Source organism: Eublepharis macularius, chromosome 4 (genome assembly GCF_028583425.1).
Source record: "Eublepharis macularius isolate TG4126 chromosome 4, MPM_Emac_v1.0, whole genome shotgun sequence".
Lineage (NCBI taxonomy): Eukaryota > Metazoa > Chordata > Lepidosauria > Squamata > Eublepharidae > Eublepharis > Eublepharis macularius.
In genome coordinates, this window is record NC_072793.1 from 91,505,078 (window position 1) to 91,524,005 (window position 18,928).

At 46.4% G+C, this 18,928-nt stretch overlaps 2 protein-coding genes across 3 annotated transcripts in view; one reads left to right on the plus strand and one right to left on the minus strand.

The window, feature by feature from the left end:
• CPLX2 (complexin 2) overlaps positions 1 to 1,936 on the plus strand; it is a 165,926-nt gene extending 163,990 nt beyond the window's left edge. The window contains exon 6 of the mRNA XM_054976138.1: positions 1,719 to 1,936. Coding sequence (XP_054832113.1) covers positions 1,719 to 1,916 — 198 coding nt within the window. The 3' untranslated portion in view covers positions 1,917 to 1,936. The remainder of the gene's footprint in view (positions 1 to 1,718) is intronic.
• The window catches only part of THOC3 (THO complex subunit 3), a 28,649-nt gene continuing 10,119 nt past the window's right edge, over positions 399 to 18,928 (minus strand). Inside the window, exons 8-10 of one of the 2 annotated variants that reach the window (XR_008596825.1) lie at positions 7,353 to 7,489; positions 1,415 to 1,518; positions 399 to 712 (exon numbers count right to left, since the gene is read on the minus strand). The gene's annotated coding sequence lies outside the window, so the exon portion shown is untranslated. The remainder of the gene's footprint in view (positions 713 to 1,414; positions 1,519 to 7,352; positions 7,490 to 18,928) is intronic. The other variant, XR_008596826.1, reaches the window with a different exon arrangement.

Here is an 18,928-nt window from a genome sequence, read left to right on the forward strand (position 1 = left end):
TTGGAGGTGGGGATCTTCTGGGTTCTGTTCTCTGCCATTAACTCTCTCTGACAATCACATTAGGCTCCCACCATTCACAGGTTATTAGTTGGGTGGTGTCTACATCTCTGTCGCCCACATGATATTAGGTAGGGCCTTGTGCTCCTTATCTGCAATCTTTAATATCCCTCTATAGAGGCAGATAATGCAGCTGGTGCTGCCTGTACCCAGTCTACAATATCTTGCTAGCCGGGGCAGATGGGAACAAATGATTCCAGATAGTGCAAAAGAGCATGTGGAGCAGCTCTTCTTTGCCAGTGTATTTATCTGTACTTCCTGCAGCCCCCTCTCTCCCCACCCCCACCCCCACCCTTGTTTTTGTGCATCTCTAACTTTCCCAAGGCATTTGGACACTCAGAATGGGGAGGGGAGTGGCATACAGACCCAGAGCATCAATAATAGACACTAATACAGCCAAAGCAGTACCGGCACAGACTGAATGTATTGGCAGTGTTAGGCAGTGCTTTGTGTACTGGGGTGTGAAAGAGTTTATATACCAGGCTAGAATGTTTGCAGATGAGTGCCACAGACTGGCTAGCTGAACACTGAAGAGATGTCTCTCCATGTAGCTTCTCTCCTGTGCCACCTTCAGTGCTGTGTACAGCCCACATATACCACCTTCAGAGAAATACACATTGATGTTCTTTCTCCAGACTACAGAGGGAGGCCTTTCCTACAGTCAAGCAGAGAAGCAAAGGGTTTAAAGACAGGACCCATGCTGCTGGAAGGCTCAGCTGCATGTAGGTGTGCATGAGGACTCACACGTGGATGCAGTGCTGGGCAAGGGAGGGTCAGCTCTTCCCGTATGGACATTGGTTTTCCAAACACACACCTCCCAGGGTAGAAAAAAGAAAACAGGCAAAGGCAAAGTGTTTGTCTTTTCTCTGCTGGGGCTTTTAATTATGATCCAGATCATGTTCAGGAAATGGTGCGAGGGGAAAGAGCTAAAGCATCAAACCCCTTGCCTCAGTGGCATGGCCCCTGTAATTTTTAAGATTGAATAATATGTTAGGATACTGGATCACAGATCTCCAGCGTAACATGTAACCTGGCCAAGTTGGACTACTTTCCCTCAAGCATTCACTAGCCCCAGCCCCAAGTGGCAGCTGTCTCTAGCACTTTAACCAATGAGGACCACTTGGTCTGCACTGCTCTCACAGAGCAGGGCCAGCAGAAAGAGAACCAAGAATGTCTTTATGGGTGTGGGTGCTTCTCTGACTCGGAAGCTTCCCCCCCCCCAATTAAAAGTTGCCACCTTACAATCTAAACACAGGACATAGACCCTAAAACTCACATTGCAGGGAGAGATGCCTCATCCTCACAGGATGAGCCAGGCCTCGTCCTGTTAACTCATCTCAGCCGCTGTGTGACCTACCTGGTTCTTGCTTGGGTCAGAAGGTGAGGAAGAGAGGGGCAAGAGGAGCTCTGGCTGGTTTGTTTCCTGCTTCAGTGGTAGGTATTCTTGTTGGAAGATGGCAACTGTAAAAAACAAACAGGTAGCCAAATAAGAAATTAGGATCTTCTACAGAAAGTGGTTAGTTGATCAGTGGGAGTTGTCACAGAAGGCTCTCCTTGCTGTGCTGATGAGATGGTATCGCAGACCAAGCTCCCTTATTCCGTGCCCATTTGCCAGTCTTCTCTGCCTGTCTGTGATGAACACCCATGTCTCTCCCCTGTAGTACGGCCTGAAGAAGAAAGAGGAGAAAGAGGCAGAGGAGAAGGCAGCCATGGAACAGCCATGCGAAGGGAGTCTGACGCGCCCCAAGAAAGCTATCCCAGCAGGCTGCGGAGACGATGAAGATGAGGATGAGGAGAGCATCCTCGATACAGTGCTCAAGTACCTGCCAGGTCCACTGCAGGATATGTTCAAGAAGTAACAGCCACGCCAGCCCCCAGCCCCACCCAAAATTTCCTGGTATTGCCTACTCAGTGCTTGGGTTGTGGTTCCAGGTGGGGAGGGGACGTTCATTTTTTTTATTCATTTGGTTTCGATTTGTTCCAAGGGGAGATCCCACATATGTCCTTGTGCCATGGGGCCCCTGCCAAGCCACCCCATTTGTCCCCAGGAGAGGCACTTTAGGCATAGGCTCCCCTTCTTCTCTACCCCTCCCCATCAGACCAAAAAACACTCTAGCCTGCTGTGCTCCCTGGAGCCACAGGCTGGGCACTGCCGGGAGCCTGGCTCCCCCCTTCCCCTTCCTTAACTGTGCAAAGCTGGAGTTCTGTTGTGCCAAAGTACCAGCTGGCTACATGGTGAAATAAAGCCTTGGGCACAGATGGGGGGAACTGGGACCAAATTCACTGATGTGACCTCATGGGGTGTTGGAGAGGGAGGGGAGCCAGGGCTGTGCAGAATGCCATGCCCCCTTGCACATTCCACAGCCCCGTGCTAACTGCCAGGGAGGGATTGTGTGCCCCACTCCTCCACACTCCTGTTCTTGTCTAGCTCCTTGGGGCAAGGCCAGTCCTCACACATTCCGTCTCTGACCAAGGGAGCAACCAATTGGAGCAATCCTTTCCCACAATCTTGACTTTCAAGGGCTGTTGGCATGCAGGATTATCTGTCACATGCTTGGGGAGGGGAATTCATTACCAGAAGAATCACACCTCAGACACTGATGCAGATACATATGTGTGCAGAGACTTGTGAGGAAAGCGAAGCAGTTCTGCTCTCTGTAACCATTTCCATTCCACACACGTTCACAGAAACACATGCATACTTCCACAGCCACCCTAGTGCTGGTGAAGGGCCCAAGGGCCAAGTTCACTGCTCTGGTCTGACCTCATGATACATGGGATGAAGCCCAGGGTTCAAGATCCCTTGGAGAGGATCTTCTCATTGTGGTTGCCTCAGCCACCTTCCTTTAGTCCAGCTCATCTTTTTACTTTCCAGCTGCCCTGGTGTTTAATCACTAAGTGTTTTGTGGCAGCTGCAGGTAAAGGTTATAGAGTAGGAGGGACAAAAGTGCTCAGATTTCTCAGCTGCTCCTTTGGATAAGGAGACTGATAAATTCAAAAGGAGGGATGGATGCCCAGACTCATTGAGTGAGGGAAGCAAAGTCATTTCCTTCATTTTCCAGCCTGGCTGGAACTATCAGTATTTATACTGATGGAAATCCAGAAGACTGCCTTCCTTGAAGGGGGTTGAAGAAGAGAAAAGGAGGATCTGGGAACTCTGAGGCCGATTAATGATAGTGTGAGAGCAACTGGGGCCTGCTGGCTCAGTCTCTTGGAACCAGGAGGCTCAACCACTGACTCTAGCCAAGGGCTCTGCATCACACCCGGCAGTCCTATTTCTGTGGTATCTTGGCCTCAGAAACCTGCCACTGGCCTTCACACATAGAAGCACAGTGATAGAGTTGCTTCGTGCGTATTCAGATACATGCATACAGTTTGGTGTGCATACTAGGGTGCCTCTGCATTACACTCGGACAATGTTACACAAGCACAGACAAAAATCCTGTCTGAACTGCTGTGATTCACATGACATAACTTTTCATGCTGCCCAGTTTCCCCATTCAATGAAGAGATACCAAGGAGCTTCCAAAACTTGCTGATTCAAGGTACCACATAGCTTGGGGGAGACCTTCCACTCTCTCACCTCTATAGCCCAATCCTACCCAGAGGTGGGGTGATCTACACCCTCCCTCCCAGCTTACACCCAACTTTTGCTGTGCTATTGTTGCATTCACTCCCTACCTGCTACTCCCTGTCCGTTCCCCAGAGGCACACAATTAGGCAAAATGGATTGACTAGAAGGTGAAGGATAATACTTGCTACGGTTTGGCCAGCCCCCTACCCTTGGCTAATAGTCCTTGGCCACCACTGAAATTAAGGTTGGGATCAGCCTACCATGGGGAAGTTCTGTGGTTCTCATTCTCTTGCATGTCTTTGAGAAGACAGGTTCCTTTTATTCCCCAAGATTTCCTGGTGCCCTAGGACGCTTGCACTGGGATTGAGTTTGACATTGGGAGACATCTCTCTGCATCTCAGTGTCCTTCCTTCCTTCCTTTCCTAATAGTTAAAGCCATATCAGTTAGACTGCAATACTAGCAAAACTAAAAAACTCGGCGGGCCACGCTCTCTCATCTTGTATAAAGGAGCGTCCTGGGGATGGGGGGGTCCCCCTCATGCCCCCTTGCCCACTCGTCTGTGTCTTTGGCCACTTGCTACGTGGCCTGTGTGTGTGTGTGTTTTTTTTGCATTGGTATCTCTGTAACAGGGTAAATCACCTCCCATCTGTCTTGTTGTCTCTGCTAGTCACTCACTAGATGGTTACCGTATGGACCCCATGAAGCTCAGGGCTTAGGAGCAAAGGGCCTCAGAGAAAGTGAAGAGAGAGAAGCAGGCTGGAGGCGGCAAAGAGCCAGTCCATTTGTGTTCTATTTTTATTTGTTGAGCGGGCATTTGCTTTGGCTAGTTGCTGTGCATGCAACCATCCCACAAGGCGAAAGAGTGTGATTGTAGTGTGGAGTAACTGACCAGCAGGAGCGATAGAAGATCCATGGTGGCTGCTGGCGGATGGACTGTGTACCAGTAGCACATTATCCTGCCTGGGTTAACTCATGCCCATTGTCTACTTGATCTTTCTGGCCAAACATTGCAAACTGCAATAACTCCACCTCACATGGGGCAAAGGGCTGACGCTGGAGCCAGCTTCTCACCTTGGAGTGGTGTGGCTGATGCTCTCTGTTTATATTTTTACAACTCTCACAAGTTGATGATCCCATCCCAGAGCATGGGCTGCCAGGGCTGCCAGTGAGCCCCTGGACCCTCACACACATTGTCCACAAGACTTCCACTCTCCTCAATGGCCTATCCCAGGCAAGAGCTAAAGATAGAACCTAGGTGCGTTGGAGGGATAGAAAGGCTAATGACAAAATTAAACCAGGCCTCCATCTGTGGAAATCTCAGTGGAGCCATTGCGGGCCCCTTCTCCTATTACTTTGTGGTATGGGAACTACTGCAATGTAACTTTAGAAGCCCCAGACCACATACAGCTTGCTCACACCACAGCTTACTCCAGCATTACTCCTCCTAGAAACTGGAGCATTGATGGCTTTGCGGAGCAGCTGTTGGGCGCCAACCTGAGCAAAGATTCCTTGACAAGTGCTTCATAGGTAACTATTGTTAGGAACTTGACAAGAAGCAGCTTCCAATCTAAAGTTCTCTTGCACCTCATTTTGTGTGTGTGTGTGTGTGTGTGTGTGTGTGTGTGTGTGTGTGTGTGTGTGTGTGTGTGAGAGAGAGAGAGAGAGAGAGAGAGAGAGCGAATAAATAAATACTCTTCCATCATGACATAAAACATGCATCTTTTGAGATTCCACCCCCCCCCACCCGCTTTGTCTTTATACATTTCAGAACCACAAAAATCACTACTAGTGGTGTGCTTTTGTCTGCACAATTTTATTTGCGCCTATGCTTGTGTATGGCAATCCCAAGTATATATGTAGAGTGACAGGAATTACCATAAGGAGTGCTGACTTTTTAAAATACGGTTCTGTGAGCATATGAATGTGTAAGAAAGCAGGAGAAGTCAGCAGGATGGATGTTTAAGTAGCAGTATATGCAGGAAGGGGGGAGTTTGCTAAAACCAGAGGGATGTTTGAGTCATCTCTCCCATTCATCCATTATTCTCACTTCCTCCAAATGTACATGCAGTCCATTTGTTTTCAAATGGCTTCCAGAGCAGGGCATCCCACAGGGACTCAGCACCAGCACAGGGGAATTTATCCCAGCCTCCAGATGCTTTTCTGGCCCCCATTCCCCAAACTGATGGAGAGCACTGGGGGGGGGGGCACTTCATTACCCTATGCATGGATCCCCTCTGTCTGCTTGCCTATCACCACTTTGTGGGGGCAGCTTGCTACTGCTCCCCCGTGCACTAACCCAACAGATTGTGTGAACCATCCCGCATTGCTTGTGCCATCTGCTTTCTAGAGTCATTGTGTCTAATTGGCTAGTCCTCCTCCCACTTGCAGCTGGGAGGGGCATCTATCACAGTGATGGGGCTAAATGGATCCTGAAAGGGAAGAGCAAGTGCAGTCAGGGCACCCTGTGGGGCCCTTTGGGTTAAAGCTAGAATGGGGACCTCTGTCGCTCCACTAGAGAGCTGAACTGCCAAGCCAAGGAGTGCACCTCTTCTGAGCAATTGCCCTTGCATCCTTCAGACTTACTTTGACCTGGGGCATGAGCAGGGAGTGGGACTTCCCCATCCCTTCCTCTATGGGGTGGAAGATGCAGGCAAGGTGTGGCAGTGAAGATGTGAGGGGCTCCATCCGTCCACCCTATGGTGACCATCCTGCTCTAACTAGTCTTTGAAGAAATAATAAAGGAATTTGTACATTGCCCTGTGTCCAGTGTTTCTGGCTGCGGATGTGGCAGGAGAGATCAGAGTGATAGTCACAAAAGAGGGTAAGAAAGCAGCAGCACTTCTTGAAAAAGAATAGCCAGAAGGGAGCAAAGGAAGGAGGTCAGTGGGGCAGATGGAATGCAGTACAAAGTATGCTAGAAGCCCCGTCAAATAAGGGTACTGCCGAAAAATATTTCTTGTGCAGAGGCAGCCTCCCAGGGGAAGCTATACCCATGGGTTTCTTTCTCCACCAACCTGTGTTTAAGCTCCACACTTGTTCAAAACAGAATCATCAAAGGGAGTGGTACATATACACATGCAACCCTATGTTTAGCTGTTGGCTGATTTAAGGGCCTCTTTCCAGCATGTGAATAAGAACAGTCATGTGTTCTCTATGGCAAATCTCAGGGGCAGGTATGTAACTCCTAGAATAGTGTCCCCATATGCTTTAATACAGCATGGATTCCCCTTCAAGAGGCATAAAAGAAAAAGCCATTTATGAGGGAAGAGGATACAGAAGCAGAATATTAAAGTAAACATTCACAGCAACTGCAATATGTCCGAGTCGAAATGACAGATAAGCAGCTGCCATGCTCTTAGCCAGATCCATGCTGGGCCCTACAGAGCTGCCCATATGCTAAAGGATGCCAGAAACCTTTGCCAATTATATCATCAGAGGTAGCTAAGTGTTAACCCACAAGGCAAGGAGCCAAAAGGAGCTCACAAGCTTGCCAGCTCAGTTACAGGCTCACTGCTAGTGCCTACAGGGTGACCTTGGGCAAGTTTATACCTGCTGTCATACCTCAATTCTCCCTCTACAAAGCTGGGCAGAATGTGCCACTATGGTCAGTAATCGGAGAATCTTTGGGGCTTGTGAAGTGGATCAAGAGCTGAGCATGCATTTAGGGCCTAGCATAAACCTAACATAAATTATTAACAGTATCGACCAAAAAGATCATACCAATCTTTTGTGCTTGGGTGAATTCATTCCTTTTTCGGCCCCGCATATATAGATCCATCAGCCACTGCACAACTACTTCAGGTCACACTCAGATTAATCAGGCACATGGATGACATCTTCAAGACTTGTCACAGGATCTATCATAAACAAAAAAAATGGTGGGAAATATTTTACAGGCCTCTTTGTAAGACATCGTGTTTAAAATCTCCTTTGCTGTTTAAGGCCCAGTTCATTTCCCAGAAGTTCTAGCTCTTTCCAGGAATCTCTGTTTCTGTGTGCAAACCATCATAACTTTTATGGATACCACTTACTTATTATTGCCCTCACTTTTAAAAACTGTGACACTGAAATTCTATAGAATAGCAGCCCATCATCTATCTTCCTTGTGGGGCAAATGGCTTTGGGTTCTTCATCCAGAACAACAATATTTATTTCTTTAAATGTTTTAGCTCACTTTTCTCCTGAAACATGTAACCTAGTTAGTGATGCATGCCGTTGGCGTAGACTAAGATTACTTCCAGTATCTGAAAGTAAACGGCTGCTGCTAAGACAGTTCTTCCACTGATCCCTCATGGAGCCCAAGGAGAGCCAAAGAGGCCCTATGAATGCTGGAGGGATATCTACATTATAGGGTTAATAGTTGTTCCCTGGGAACCATAACTTTTCATTTATCCTCAGCATTGGGCGGCGGTCAGTTTTAAAGATGCATGCATTTAAACGAATGTGTATGATCAAATGAGTCAAAACATGAACGCTTGGGGTTTTGTCTCTTACTGAGGTAGCATGTTCTTAACAGTGGGGAGGGGAGCCATTAGCCATGATAGGTCAATTATATCTCTCTCATTCTACAGTAATAGATCTCCAAGTAACTTCCGCTGGGGAAAAATCAAAGAAGAGGACTAGTTCCTTCATGCTGTGCATGGGAGCTTCTAAAAACACCAAGGTGGCTATTGTTGGGAACACAGTACTAGACTAGAGGGAACTTTGACTTCTCCAGCAAGCAAACTCTAATGTACTTAATGATAAACTGGCTCCAGAAACTGCATCTCTCCAATATCTCCATACTGACTAGGGTTGCCATCCTCCTGGTGGTGGGTGGTAATCTCCAGAAATTAACGCTAAGTCTCCAGATGACAGAAATCAGTTCCCCTAGAGAAAATGACTCCTTCGGAGGATGGACTCTATCGTGTTATGCCCTGCTGAGGTCCCTCCCCTCCTAACCCTGCCCTCCCCAGGATCCACCCTCAAAATCTCCAGGAATTTCACAACCCAAAGCAGACAACCCTACCATAGACAGATCTTTACTACAATCCAGCAGTGCGTGGAAGGGCAAAAGAACTGAGAGAAAGATCCCTAGGCTGGGATAGAAGAGCAATTCTGAAATGAGATCCGAAGATAGCAGACTGGAATAAGTCAGAAGCTGGAGCTGAAGTGAAAGAGCCTCACTAAAAAGTTTTGTAGAAGCTTGTCCCATTCCTAAACTGTGTATTACTATGAGTGGCACTGTAGCTCCCTTAATCCCAGTATTAACATCATTGGAACTAACATCAACCATGTTAGGCAGTTACACAGTGCAAATAGCATGCTTCTTGTTCCAGATCCACAACAGGCATCCCCATCGTTTGTACCACCTCGACTTATTTGTGAGATTCTGGGAAATAAAGATGCAAATCTAGGGCAAATGCTTGGATCACACAATGTCATAATTATCATGTGACTGACAAATGGAAATATTGCCCTTCCGGACTGATTCACACAAACACGTTCATTCCTTAATCATCTGATGATACCCAGCAAAGGTGAGAACTGTCTCCATTGATAAATGTTGTTTAAGTTAACATGCAATGAGATGGATGTTAATCTGTAAAAACTGATTCACACATGCAAGGCATTACACTGCTAGAATCAACAAGGTATAATCACATCACAATCAGGATAGAATGAAATGTGAAATATAGATTAATTTCAGCACAGATGTGAAAATAATAATGAATATATAGATCATCATACATGGCCAAGCAAAGTCTTCCAAATTATCCATTCAAACCAGAAAGGCATATATCACTACATGGAATAACACAGATGGTATCTTAGCCCCTTTTAATATCATGATGATGTTGTCAGGCCTTGTCGCTGCCACCGCTGGGCGGGGCCCCAGCTAGGCCGGCCCTGATGTCAGAGGGGTGCCAGGGATACTGCAGGACCCTGCTCTGTGGAAGGAGGGGCGGTATACATCACCCAGACTCCCTCTCAGTCCACTCGCTGGCCTGCTCAACCTGGCCTGCTTACCCTCTGCGTCCTCCATCATCTTCTCCCAGAACTCTCCTCCAAGCCTCCACTCTCACACTGTTCTGCTGTCACTCCACAGCATCACTCCTTACTCACACCCACCACCTCAGAGCTCTTCCTAGCCACCTTATATAGGGTTTCCTTTCCCCGCCCCGCCCTCCTTCTAGGCTTGTTCCCTCTCCTGACTTGGCCCAGCTGTGCCTTCCCTCAGGTGTTTCCCTCCTACCACTAATCCCTTCTGGGCTTCCTTGCCTTGCTGGCAGGGTGGGGTTGAATGTGAGCCATCCCCAGCTGAGGTCTCCTTGGCCTTGCTCACGAGGAGCTGCCCCAGCCGGCTTCTGTACTGCTGAGCATGCCTCGCCTTGCTCGCGAGGAGCTGCCCCAGCCGGCTTCTGTGCTGCTGAGCATGCCTGGCCTTGCTTGCGAGGAGCTGCCCTGGCCAGCTTCTGGGCTGCCTGCTCATTGATGCCGGGCGGGGCTACCCATCTCCTCCCCCAGAATGCCTGTGGCAGCTCCACCTGGAGGGGCTTGGCTCCTAGCACCTCCTGAGCCAGGCTGCTGTCCTCTAGCCAGGGTGTAGCTCTGGGCTGTAGTGGCTGCTTCTCGCCCTTGGCAGGTAAGGGCTCTGTTTGGGCTGTTGCTGGGTCCCTGTTCCCCCTGCCTTGGCCCTTTGCCTCTGTCCTGCTTAGCTCCCTCTCTTCCCCCTGGAGGGTGGGACTGGCTGGTCTCCCCCTGCTCCCCCTAGCCCTCTGAGGCTTGGGCCTTTCGCCTCTTCCCCCTGGAGTGGGCAGGTTCTGGACCTGGTTGCTGGCTGGGGTGGTAGGGCCACTGCCTCCCAGTTGCCTCCCACTGCTCCCTCCTGGCAAGTCTGGGGGCTGGGACCCAGACCCCAGACAGATGTTACCATACATATTATATCATCATTACAATGTTACCATATTTCATATTACTTGTTGAAGATAGTCTGAAAATACACCTATAGTTAATAGGTGCTTTATTATCAACTATATTAAAACCTAGTGTGAAGGGTGATTCTTTTTCGGGATTACATCTCCCCATTTCCCCCCTTTGGGTCAGTTAAAATAGAGCAGATTTTTTATCCCAAGGAGACTTTCAAAGAATGCAGCGAACTCACGGGAAGATTACATTTTGAGATTTGAAAGAGGCAGCCTTTTAGCCTCTTACAGCAAAATGAAAAGTTTTGTGGCACCTTAAAGGCCAAAAGACTTATTGCTTAAGCTATGGACTTGAGCCAGTTTCATCAGATGCATTTCATAAAATAGACTCTAGTCAGGATGGGGCTGGATATTTAACTTTCTCTGTACATTCCTGTCATTCTACTGCCTGAAAAGCCACTGGCAGCCAGGATCAAGCAGAGTCATGCCCCAGGAGGTCTGCCATCACTACAGGGGCTATTCAGCTCAGTAACAAAAGAATAATATGGGGAGGAAGTCACTTCCTTTCCTTTCAATTTATTTAGATGGTTGCTTCCCTCTAGCATTCCCATGGAAAATGATTGGGGATCTTGATAGGCTTGACAAGATTGAAGAGTAAGGAGACGAGTCCCCCTTATAAATTGTTAGATGTAAGGCTAGGCTTGCCTAGATCAACTACTGCTTGAGGTCAGAAGGGAAAGTTGCTTAGGATAGTGGAAATTTTACTTCTCCAGAGCACTTTCTTGAAGTAAAGCACCACTCAGAATGAAACTCAGGTCTACTCAATGGACTGGACTGTTACTGTGTTACTGCAAGAGGAACAAGAGGGTATACAAGAGGAGGCTGTGGTTACAGCTGTTTGTGTAGAATAGAGCTAAACAAAGACACTGAAGCTCTATAATATGGGATTCCAGACTGACAGTCTTACAATACTGTTCCAGTCAGGAGAAGTTTTCTCTCAGTTAGGCTCTTGTATTAATCAAGTTTGTAAACCATTCTCTTCAACTACCCACATTGGAAGTTTCAGAATCTTTGCAGGAACAGGACCTGATGGGACATACAGCAGAAGGTCTTTCGTGACCCTGAACTCTTCTCCATAGGGACTAACTATTCCAGGGAGGGCTCCAGCATCACTGGCACCTGAGGCAGCCTAAGGGCTGGCACTGCGAGCACATGTGCACGCCAGACTGTGAGATGTCACTGTATGTGATGTCATCACGCAGGGCTGGGTGCGCGCATAGGGGGGCCTTCCAGCCCTCCCATTCAGTTGCTCTGCGGGCCAGGTGCAGCCAGCCGCCGGCTGTGCCTGGCCTGCAAAGCAACTGAACGGGAGGCTGCCCGCTCAGCTGGCGCCGCCACCAGCACACACTCCTGGCCAGGCGCAGCAGCTGCAGGCCAGGCGCAGCAGGCAGTCGGGGTGGTACACGGTGGCGTGCATCCTCCCAGCCCTCTGGCTCAGGTGCTCCATGCGCCTCCCTGGTCTCCTGCTGCCCCTGGCCCGCAGCTGTGTGCTGGCGGCGGCGGCAGCAGCACAGAACTGGGCAGGAGGGCTGGGAGGCCGCCCGCTCAGTGGCCCCGCACTGCCACTGCCAGCACACGCTCCCAGCCGGGCACAGCAGCACGGGGCAGTTGAGCTCCATGGCATGCACCCCTGCCCACAAGCCGGCGCCCACTCCAGCGCCTTAGCGCCCGAGGCGGCTGCTGGGCCAGCCTCAATGGGCGGGCCGGCCCTGAATAGATCATTTCTGAAACTTGCACCTTCAAGGATCAATAGTGGAGGTGGAAAGTGCCCATCAAGTAGCAGGCAATTAATAGTGACCCCAAAGGTTTTCCAGACGAGAGACCAACAAGAATGGTTTTCCATTGCTTGTCTCTGTGTAGCAACCCTTGGCAGTCTTCCATCCAAGTACTAATTAGGACCAACCCTGCTTAGCTTCCAAGATCAAATGAAATTGGGCTAGCCTGGGCCATCCAGGTCAGGGCCAAGGATTAATATCCTAGCCTAATTTTTCTTCATTTAGGATATATAAAGGTTTCAGGGCAGAGAATCACTGTTGATCACCTTCTCTTTTGTTCTTGTTTGATTCGTCGCATCTGCTTATGGATGTGTGCATTTTTATTCCTTTAATAAAAATTCTTTACATTTTGTATGTGGTTTGTTTGATCTTTATGACCATTTTAAACCCTATTCAGCCATGCTTTTCAAGAAGTAGTAGATCCCTTCATCCCCAGAGTATGTGAGTGAAAACACTAGTTACTACAAGAGCTAGTGCAAGTAAAACAGGAGACACAAAAATGAGGCAGAGCCTTTAAGGGGCAATGTGGCAAAGGAAACCTGAATTCAGGCCACACAGGCAAAATTCCCCTCTGGTTCATGGTCTGTGGTGTCAGAGTACTTACACATGAAGAGGAAGTGCATTTTGGAAAAATCCGTAAGATCATCTGGCCTATTTATTTCTGTGATTGTTAACAGAGCAGACTTCTCTGTCAAGCTACCTCAGCACAATGGGGAAGGAAAAAGTTGTATCCTAAATCCTTTCTAGAAATCAAAGTTGAGAGGATTTCAAGGAAGTCTGGACATTGAACTTGTAGCATGTGGACAATATATAAGGTACCCCCCCTCCTGAACAATGGCTGCTGAACTAGGCTATCACACATTTTGATCTTAACCTGCTTCTATACACTCACAGCAGCCATACAGGGCTCTTCAGTCTATCATCACAACTTTATAGAGTAGGTTAGGCTGAAAGAAAAAAATATTTGGTGAGTATCTTAAAAGAGTCAAGGAGGTATAGACTCATGAGACCATGCCCTGGAGGGCGGGGGGGGGGGGGGCGGGAGGCAGTATTCAGGCTGCAACAAGTCTGGACTATCCTCACAGGTTTCTCAGAATATCATCCTCCTTGCAGCTAACTATGCTCCTGCACATGAAGAAATGGGCATAGGCCAGCAGCAAAGCTCATCCACTTGTGTAATGGCTACAAATGTACATAACACCATTTGCCTTGATTCTCATGAACATAGCTGAGGAAAATCAGTTCATAACTGAGCGGTTGGAAAGAGGAGGCAAAGGCGCAGCATGCCTGAACTTGGCAGGAAACTGGTATTTTTTGTCTGTCAGTTTCCTGAGGGCAGCACTACGGCTGGGGGAAGACAATGGGAGCTGATTGCTGTGAGGGCTAAGGCAGCAGAAAGAGAGGATAATAGTAGTTCTTTGGGCTGGATGGTTCGGCCCTACTTGGAATAGAATTAAGTAATGGCTATGATTAGCGGCATGGAGGGTAATGGAGACGCACTGCCTGCTGAGAAGCCTAGCCAGCCCCTGGCCAGATCCTGAATTACAGCATTCTGGCATTACTTTCCATATGCCCCCCATCCTATCTGCCTCTGCTCATCCCCCTTCTGTTGGCTGTCCTGTGCCACAGTAGAACCAGAGGCAGCAATGCCAGATTGTGCATCCCATTTCCTATCTTCTTCACCCTCTGCCCTGCTTCTCTTTCTATCAGTAAAGCAATCTAAGTATGGATGGAGGCATAAAGGACAGAAGCAGACTACAGTTTAAGTAGTTTGAAAGAGGTATCTATTCTATGTTGCCTTAGGTCAACCAGGTTGCCATAGGTTTTAGGAACACAAGCCTATAAAAACCATTTACCAGCAGCAAAACTGGGATGTGTGCACATACCCTAAACAGTGATCTTTCCAACCCCCTTCAATTCTCTGAAAAAGTGGTAATTTTTTGTAACCTTAGAAAGTCATCACTGAATGCTGAGTGCAAAAAGCCTGTATTATATCCCAGAAATGTATGGCTTTAAAAGGCAGGGAAGGCCATCCTATGAGCTTAAATGTCTCCTGGGAACCCAAGAGAATGTAGATTGCTCTCCAGTACACCTTTACAAACACAGACCATCTGACCCCAGATGTATTTGTTCAGAGAAAAATGCTTCAAGGAGCAGCAGTACTATGGGTATCAGGTTGGAGAGTGTAAGAATAAATTAGTCCTCATTTCAAAGCTACTGTGTGGCATTGGATCCAAACAGTCCGCTTGCCTTCCGCTTGTAGTCCCTTCTCCCCAGGTTGCTCTTGAGAATAAGGGTCCCACAGGGATGGGGTGCAGCCTTGGTGCAGGGGGGAAATCAGCAAAAAATTCACCCCTACTGTTTCCACAGCCAAAGTGCCCTTTGCTCCCAGAAGGGAGATTTTGGATCCACCCAGCAAGGAGACACTTCCAGTTTCATCATGTCTCTTTTTAACACCAGGGAGATGGAACAGGAGCTACTATACAAAAGAGCAGTATTGTTCTATTTCTGGCATGATCTCTTTCTTTCTTGTGAAAGGCACTAGCTTAGAATGCTTTAAATTAAAAAAAATAGATTCATGGAGAACTATTTATCAATGAGCATTAGCTATGGTTGACTAAATGGAACTTCATATTCCAAGGTAGTGCTGGGAACAAACACCAGAGTAGAGCAATTGTCTTTGCAGTCTACTTGAGGACTTATAAGGGGGATCTAGTTAGCCAATGCTGGAAATGGTTTGCAGAACTAGGAAGAACCTTGGATGGATCTGAGAGGATTTTGCTTAGGTTCTGACTGCTTCATGTATCTATATCGCCATTCCTAAAAGCTGCCCCTGCCTTTTCTCCTTCACCCTAAGATCCGCATTTGCATCTGGGGCAAGCACATTAAACAAGGAAGTCTCATCTATTAGTACTAGCAGAGCTGCTGGTAAAGGCTAATTATTTGTTTATCCAGAGCTCCTGCTTATTGGCAGCCAATGGCCAAGCTGCTTTATCTAATTAAATCTGCTTTTCAGTAATTTACTGCGAAGTGCTTTCCAGGAATGTGAGTTTATCATCCGTAATTGTTGTGTGCCTTCATCAGACCCCAGGCACCGATATTGAAGGGGGTTATTGAAGCTTTTACCCTCCAAATTCTTACACCTCTGTTTAAATGCTCTGCTGGTGCCAATGCAGGAAATTCCAGCCCTATCAGCTTTTCTGCTAGGAAAAGAGGGAATATAAAGCTGTGCCAGAATTGTGGAACCCACGGGGGGTGGGGGGGCTGAGGGACTGCCACATGGGATGGGGGCTACAAAGAAGAGGGGAATCAGACAAAACTAAGAAAAGCTGGGAGAATACAATGTGCAGCCATAGGGAGAAAGCACTGTTAAGTTCTTGTTTGGAACAATGGTAGTGATATTTCAGCAGGTATGAGGACGAGAGGACAGTACAGGATGTAAATATTGCAGTGAGACCTTTCAGAGAGAACATCGTGGTTAGCCACAGTCCTTTGTACTCATAACAGTGGGACAGATTTGAACTTGTTCTGTATAAGACACCTGTCAAATACAAAAGGAGAACACAAGACCTAAATTAGACTTGGCGGAAATATAGGGATAAGTTTGATTCTTTGTTCCTTTGTTTTTCCACTAACAAAAAGAAATGAAGAAAAACTATGGCCATTTCTGGATAATAACAGAAAGTTATTATCATCTATGGTGCTTGATAAGCATCTAGTTTTACTCCTAAAGAGATTTAGGTGGCAATGTCTGTCCCTATCAAAACATGAAAAAGGTATCCTTAATAGTTAATCTCCTAGGATGATTTCTATTCCTCCTGTATGTTAATAATACTTGAGGTGTCTACCGTGTTTAAAAATCTTCTAAGCACATCATTTACATTATCACAGTGATCCTTGTAACAACTCTGTATAGTAGACCGGTATAGCTGAATGAAGATCGGAAATTAGCAAATACACATGCAGAATTGTTATGTACACAACTCCGCTTTTTTATGAAACAGAAGTTTTTAAATTACCATAACAGTATCATAATATAGGGACAATACAGAGAGAATATCAATCAAAATGCAAGCATTATGAGGAAGATCAGAAGTGAATTTCTGAGTCAATCCACAATGGACAACAGAAGGTAGACTTAAATAATGAGATGTGAACAAGGCTATCCTTAAATAATCTTTGGACTCTAGCCCTGAGTGTTCATGACATCTGGTATGTAATATGACAATGATTCAAGATATAAAGAGGAAGAGGTTTTGACAGAAGGAACTAAATGGAAAAAATAAAGGGATATGGTCTATACCAAATACATTTTGTAAGGTGATAATGGTGCACTTCCTTTACCCTTTATAGTCTTGAAGGAAATGCACATCTGACTACACTTTCTAGACTTCTGTCATAGACTCTGTCATCTTCCACTACTAAATGTTATGCTTTATGAACACTTTGTCTTGATTTCAGCAAAAGATGTTCTGCGCTTTCTAAGGCTGCAATCAATGTGCTTATGAATCCTATGAATTTCTGAATAAACCTAAGTAGGTCCAAAATTGTAAAGACTGTAAACCTAAGTAGGTCCAAAAAAACAATATCCATACCTATCCATGTCTAGACAGCATTTCTCAAACAGCTATTTTCTTCATGTGCACAAATGGGGGGATGACAGGGGAAGCAATTCAAATTTTTCAAGAATAAAAGTGCACTCAGCTAAGCTAGGAACATCCCACAGATCGTCTGAATGGCATTGCCTTAGTTGAACTAGATACAGAAGCCAGAAGTCCAGTCCCAGCCTCAAGTTAGAATCTTCTTATCCCTTACAAGAACTCTGAGCCAGGGAGGGGGGATTGCACTATTAAGAACAATTCTTATGCCCGATATCAGACACACGCCTGCTTTGCCAAGTCCAATTTCAATCCACACTCTTCTCCCTGCAATTAGACAAGATCCACTGGCAAAGCTTAATCTGTATTCAAATACACACATCATGCAAATCAACTATTAAAATATCTTAGTGCTCCCTTAAGAAAACAAGACTAGTTATTTGGTAAGTTTCCCCATTCTCTGCAGAAAACTTTCTTCCCTTCAGAAGAATAGCGGGGCACCACTTAGTGGCAGTGAAGCTTCCCACCAGCTACAGCATTTGCATCTCCATAATTCATGTACTTCAGCCCTTTGATCTTAACCCTTTGAAAAGACTCCTAACAGATCTTACTAGTGTTGCAGCTGCCCTGGTAGGGAACAATTGACGCAAAGTGGGGAATGAGAATTGGCTCAACAGTAGGACTGATCAAAACCTGAAACAGAAACCTCTGCAAGGGCAGCTGCATGGAAAGCACTGCACTGCAGCAACCAAACTCACATCTACATATGCAAAATGAATATATGTGCGCTTACAGAATCAGGCCCCTTCCCACACAGAGCGTATAATGAGAGAGAAGACCACATTCTAGAGCCAGACTATATTCAAACAGCCTCAGTGCAAGGATTTGTCTCTTAAACCTCCAGTATATCATTGCATGGAAGACCAGGGAAGGAGAGATCTCTAATGCATCCAATCCTGGTTTCTGCAAAAGAATGACAGACTTAATCAATTTTCTGCCTTGACACACACCCCTGCCCAAATTACAAGAATTCCTGTTGGAAAAGAGGGGCCTGGTCTAGCACAAATCTTGCTAACATAATCTGCATTAATTCAGCACCTAGAATCTTAGTGTTTGCTGTGCCAGAATACTGTTGACTTGTAGACAACAAAGGTTACACTTGTGTGATCAGTTATGAACTTACTCGGTTTTCAGAAGTAACATCAACAGAATTAAGAGTGAAAAAATGAAGGGGAAAGCCACAAACACCTGATTTGAGGCTGAACTACCCAGAACAGTTGCCAAATCAACATGTTGCAAGGATCATATTGCCCTCTAATGGAAATAATATGCCATGGCAGACAGCATAAAGATCAGATAGTATTGCATTTATTCAAATGGAAAACTCCCCCCCCCCTAATATGCCATGAAAGAGGGTCCATCTTCAATTCACATACAAGTCAAAGTTGTGTCCAATAATGAAAATCTTTTGGGGCATAACTTAGGGGGGGGGCTTCTTATATGCTGGGTCATTTTCCTTTTGAGTAAATACAATTCTGAATTAGAAGTTATGATTCTAGTAAAAAGTAACAATTTTTTTTGACGTGTTCCAAGATTCAATGTCAACTATGGAAATATTTCCTTGGCACTCACACAAGCTTGCAGGGTAAAAACAGTAAGGGGCAGAGGCTTGAAAGAGGCTGATATAAGACAACTGCTTTACACTAATGGGTCAAAAAGAACTTGGAGTTACTGGCAGTTATTCCTATTCTCAGGAAATCATGAGCACACATAACCACAACAAAAGGAACTTAATGTGGAGTAGGGAACAGAATGTGCATCTTGTATTAGGGAGAATGAATTCAAATCTCTGGTCAGTATGGAAATGGAACTGGCAATCCCAGACAAGTTACCATCTCTAACTTACTATACTGGGTTGATAAGATTGGGAAAAAACCTCCACGTGACTGTGCTAAATC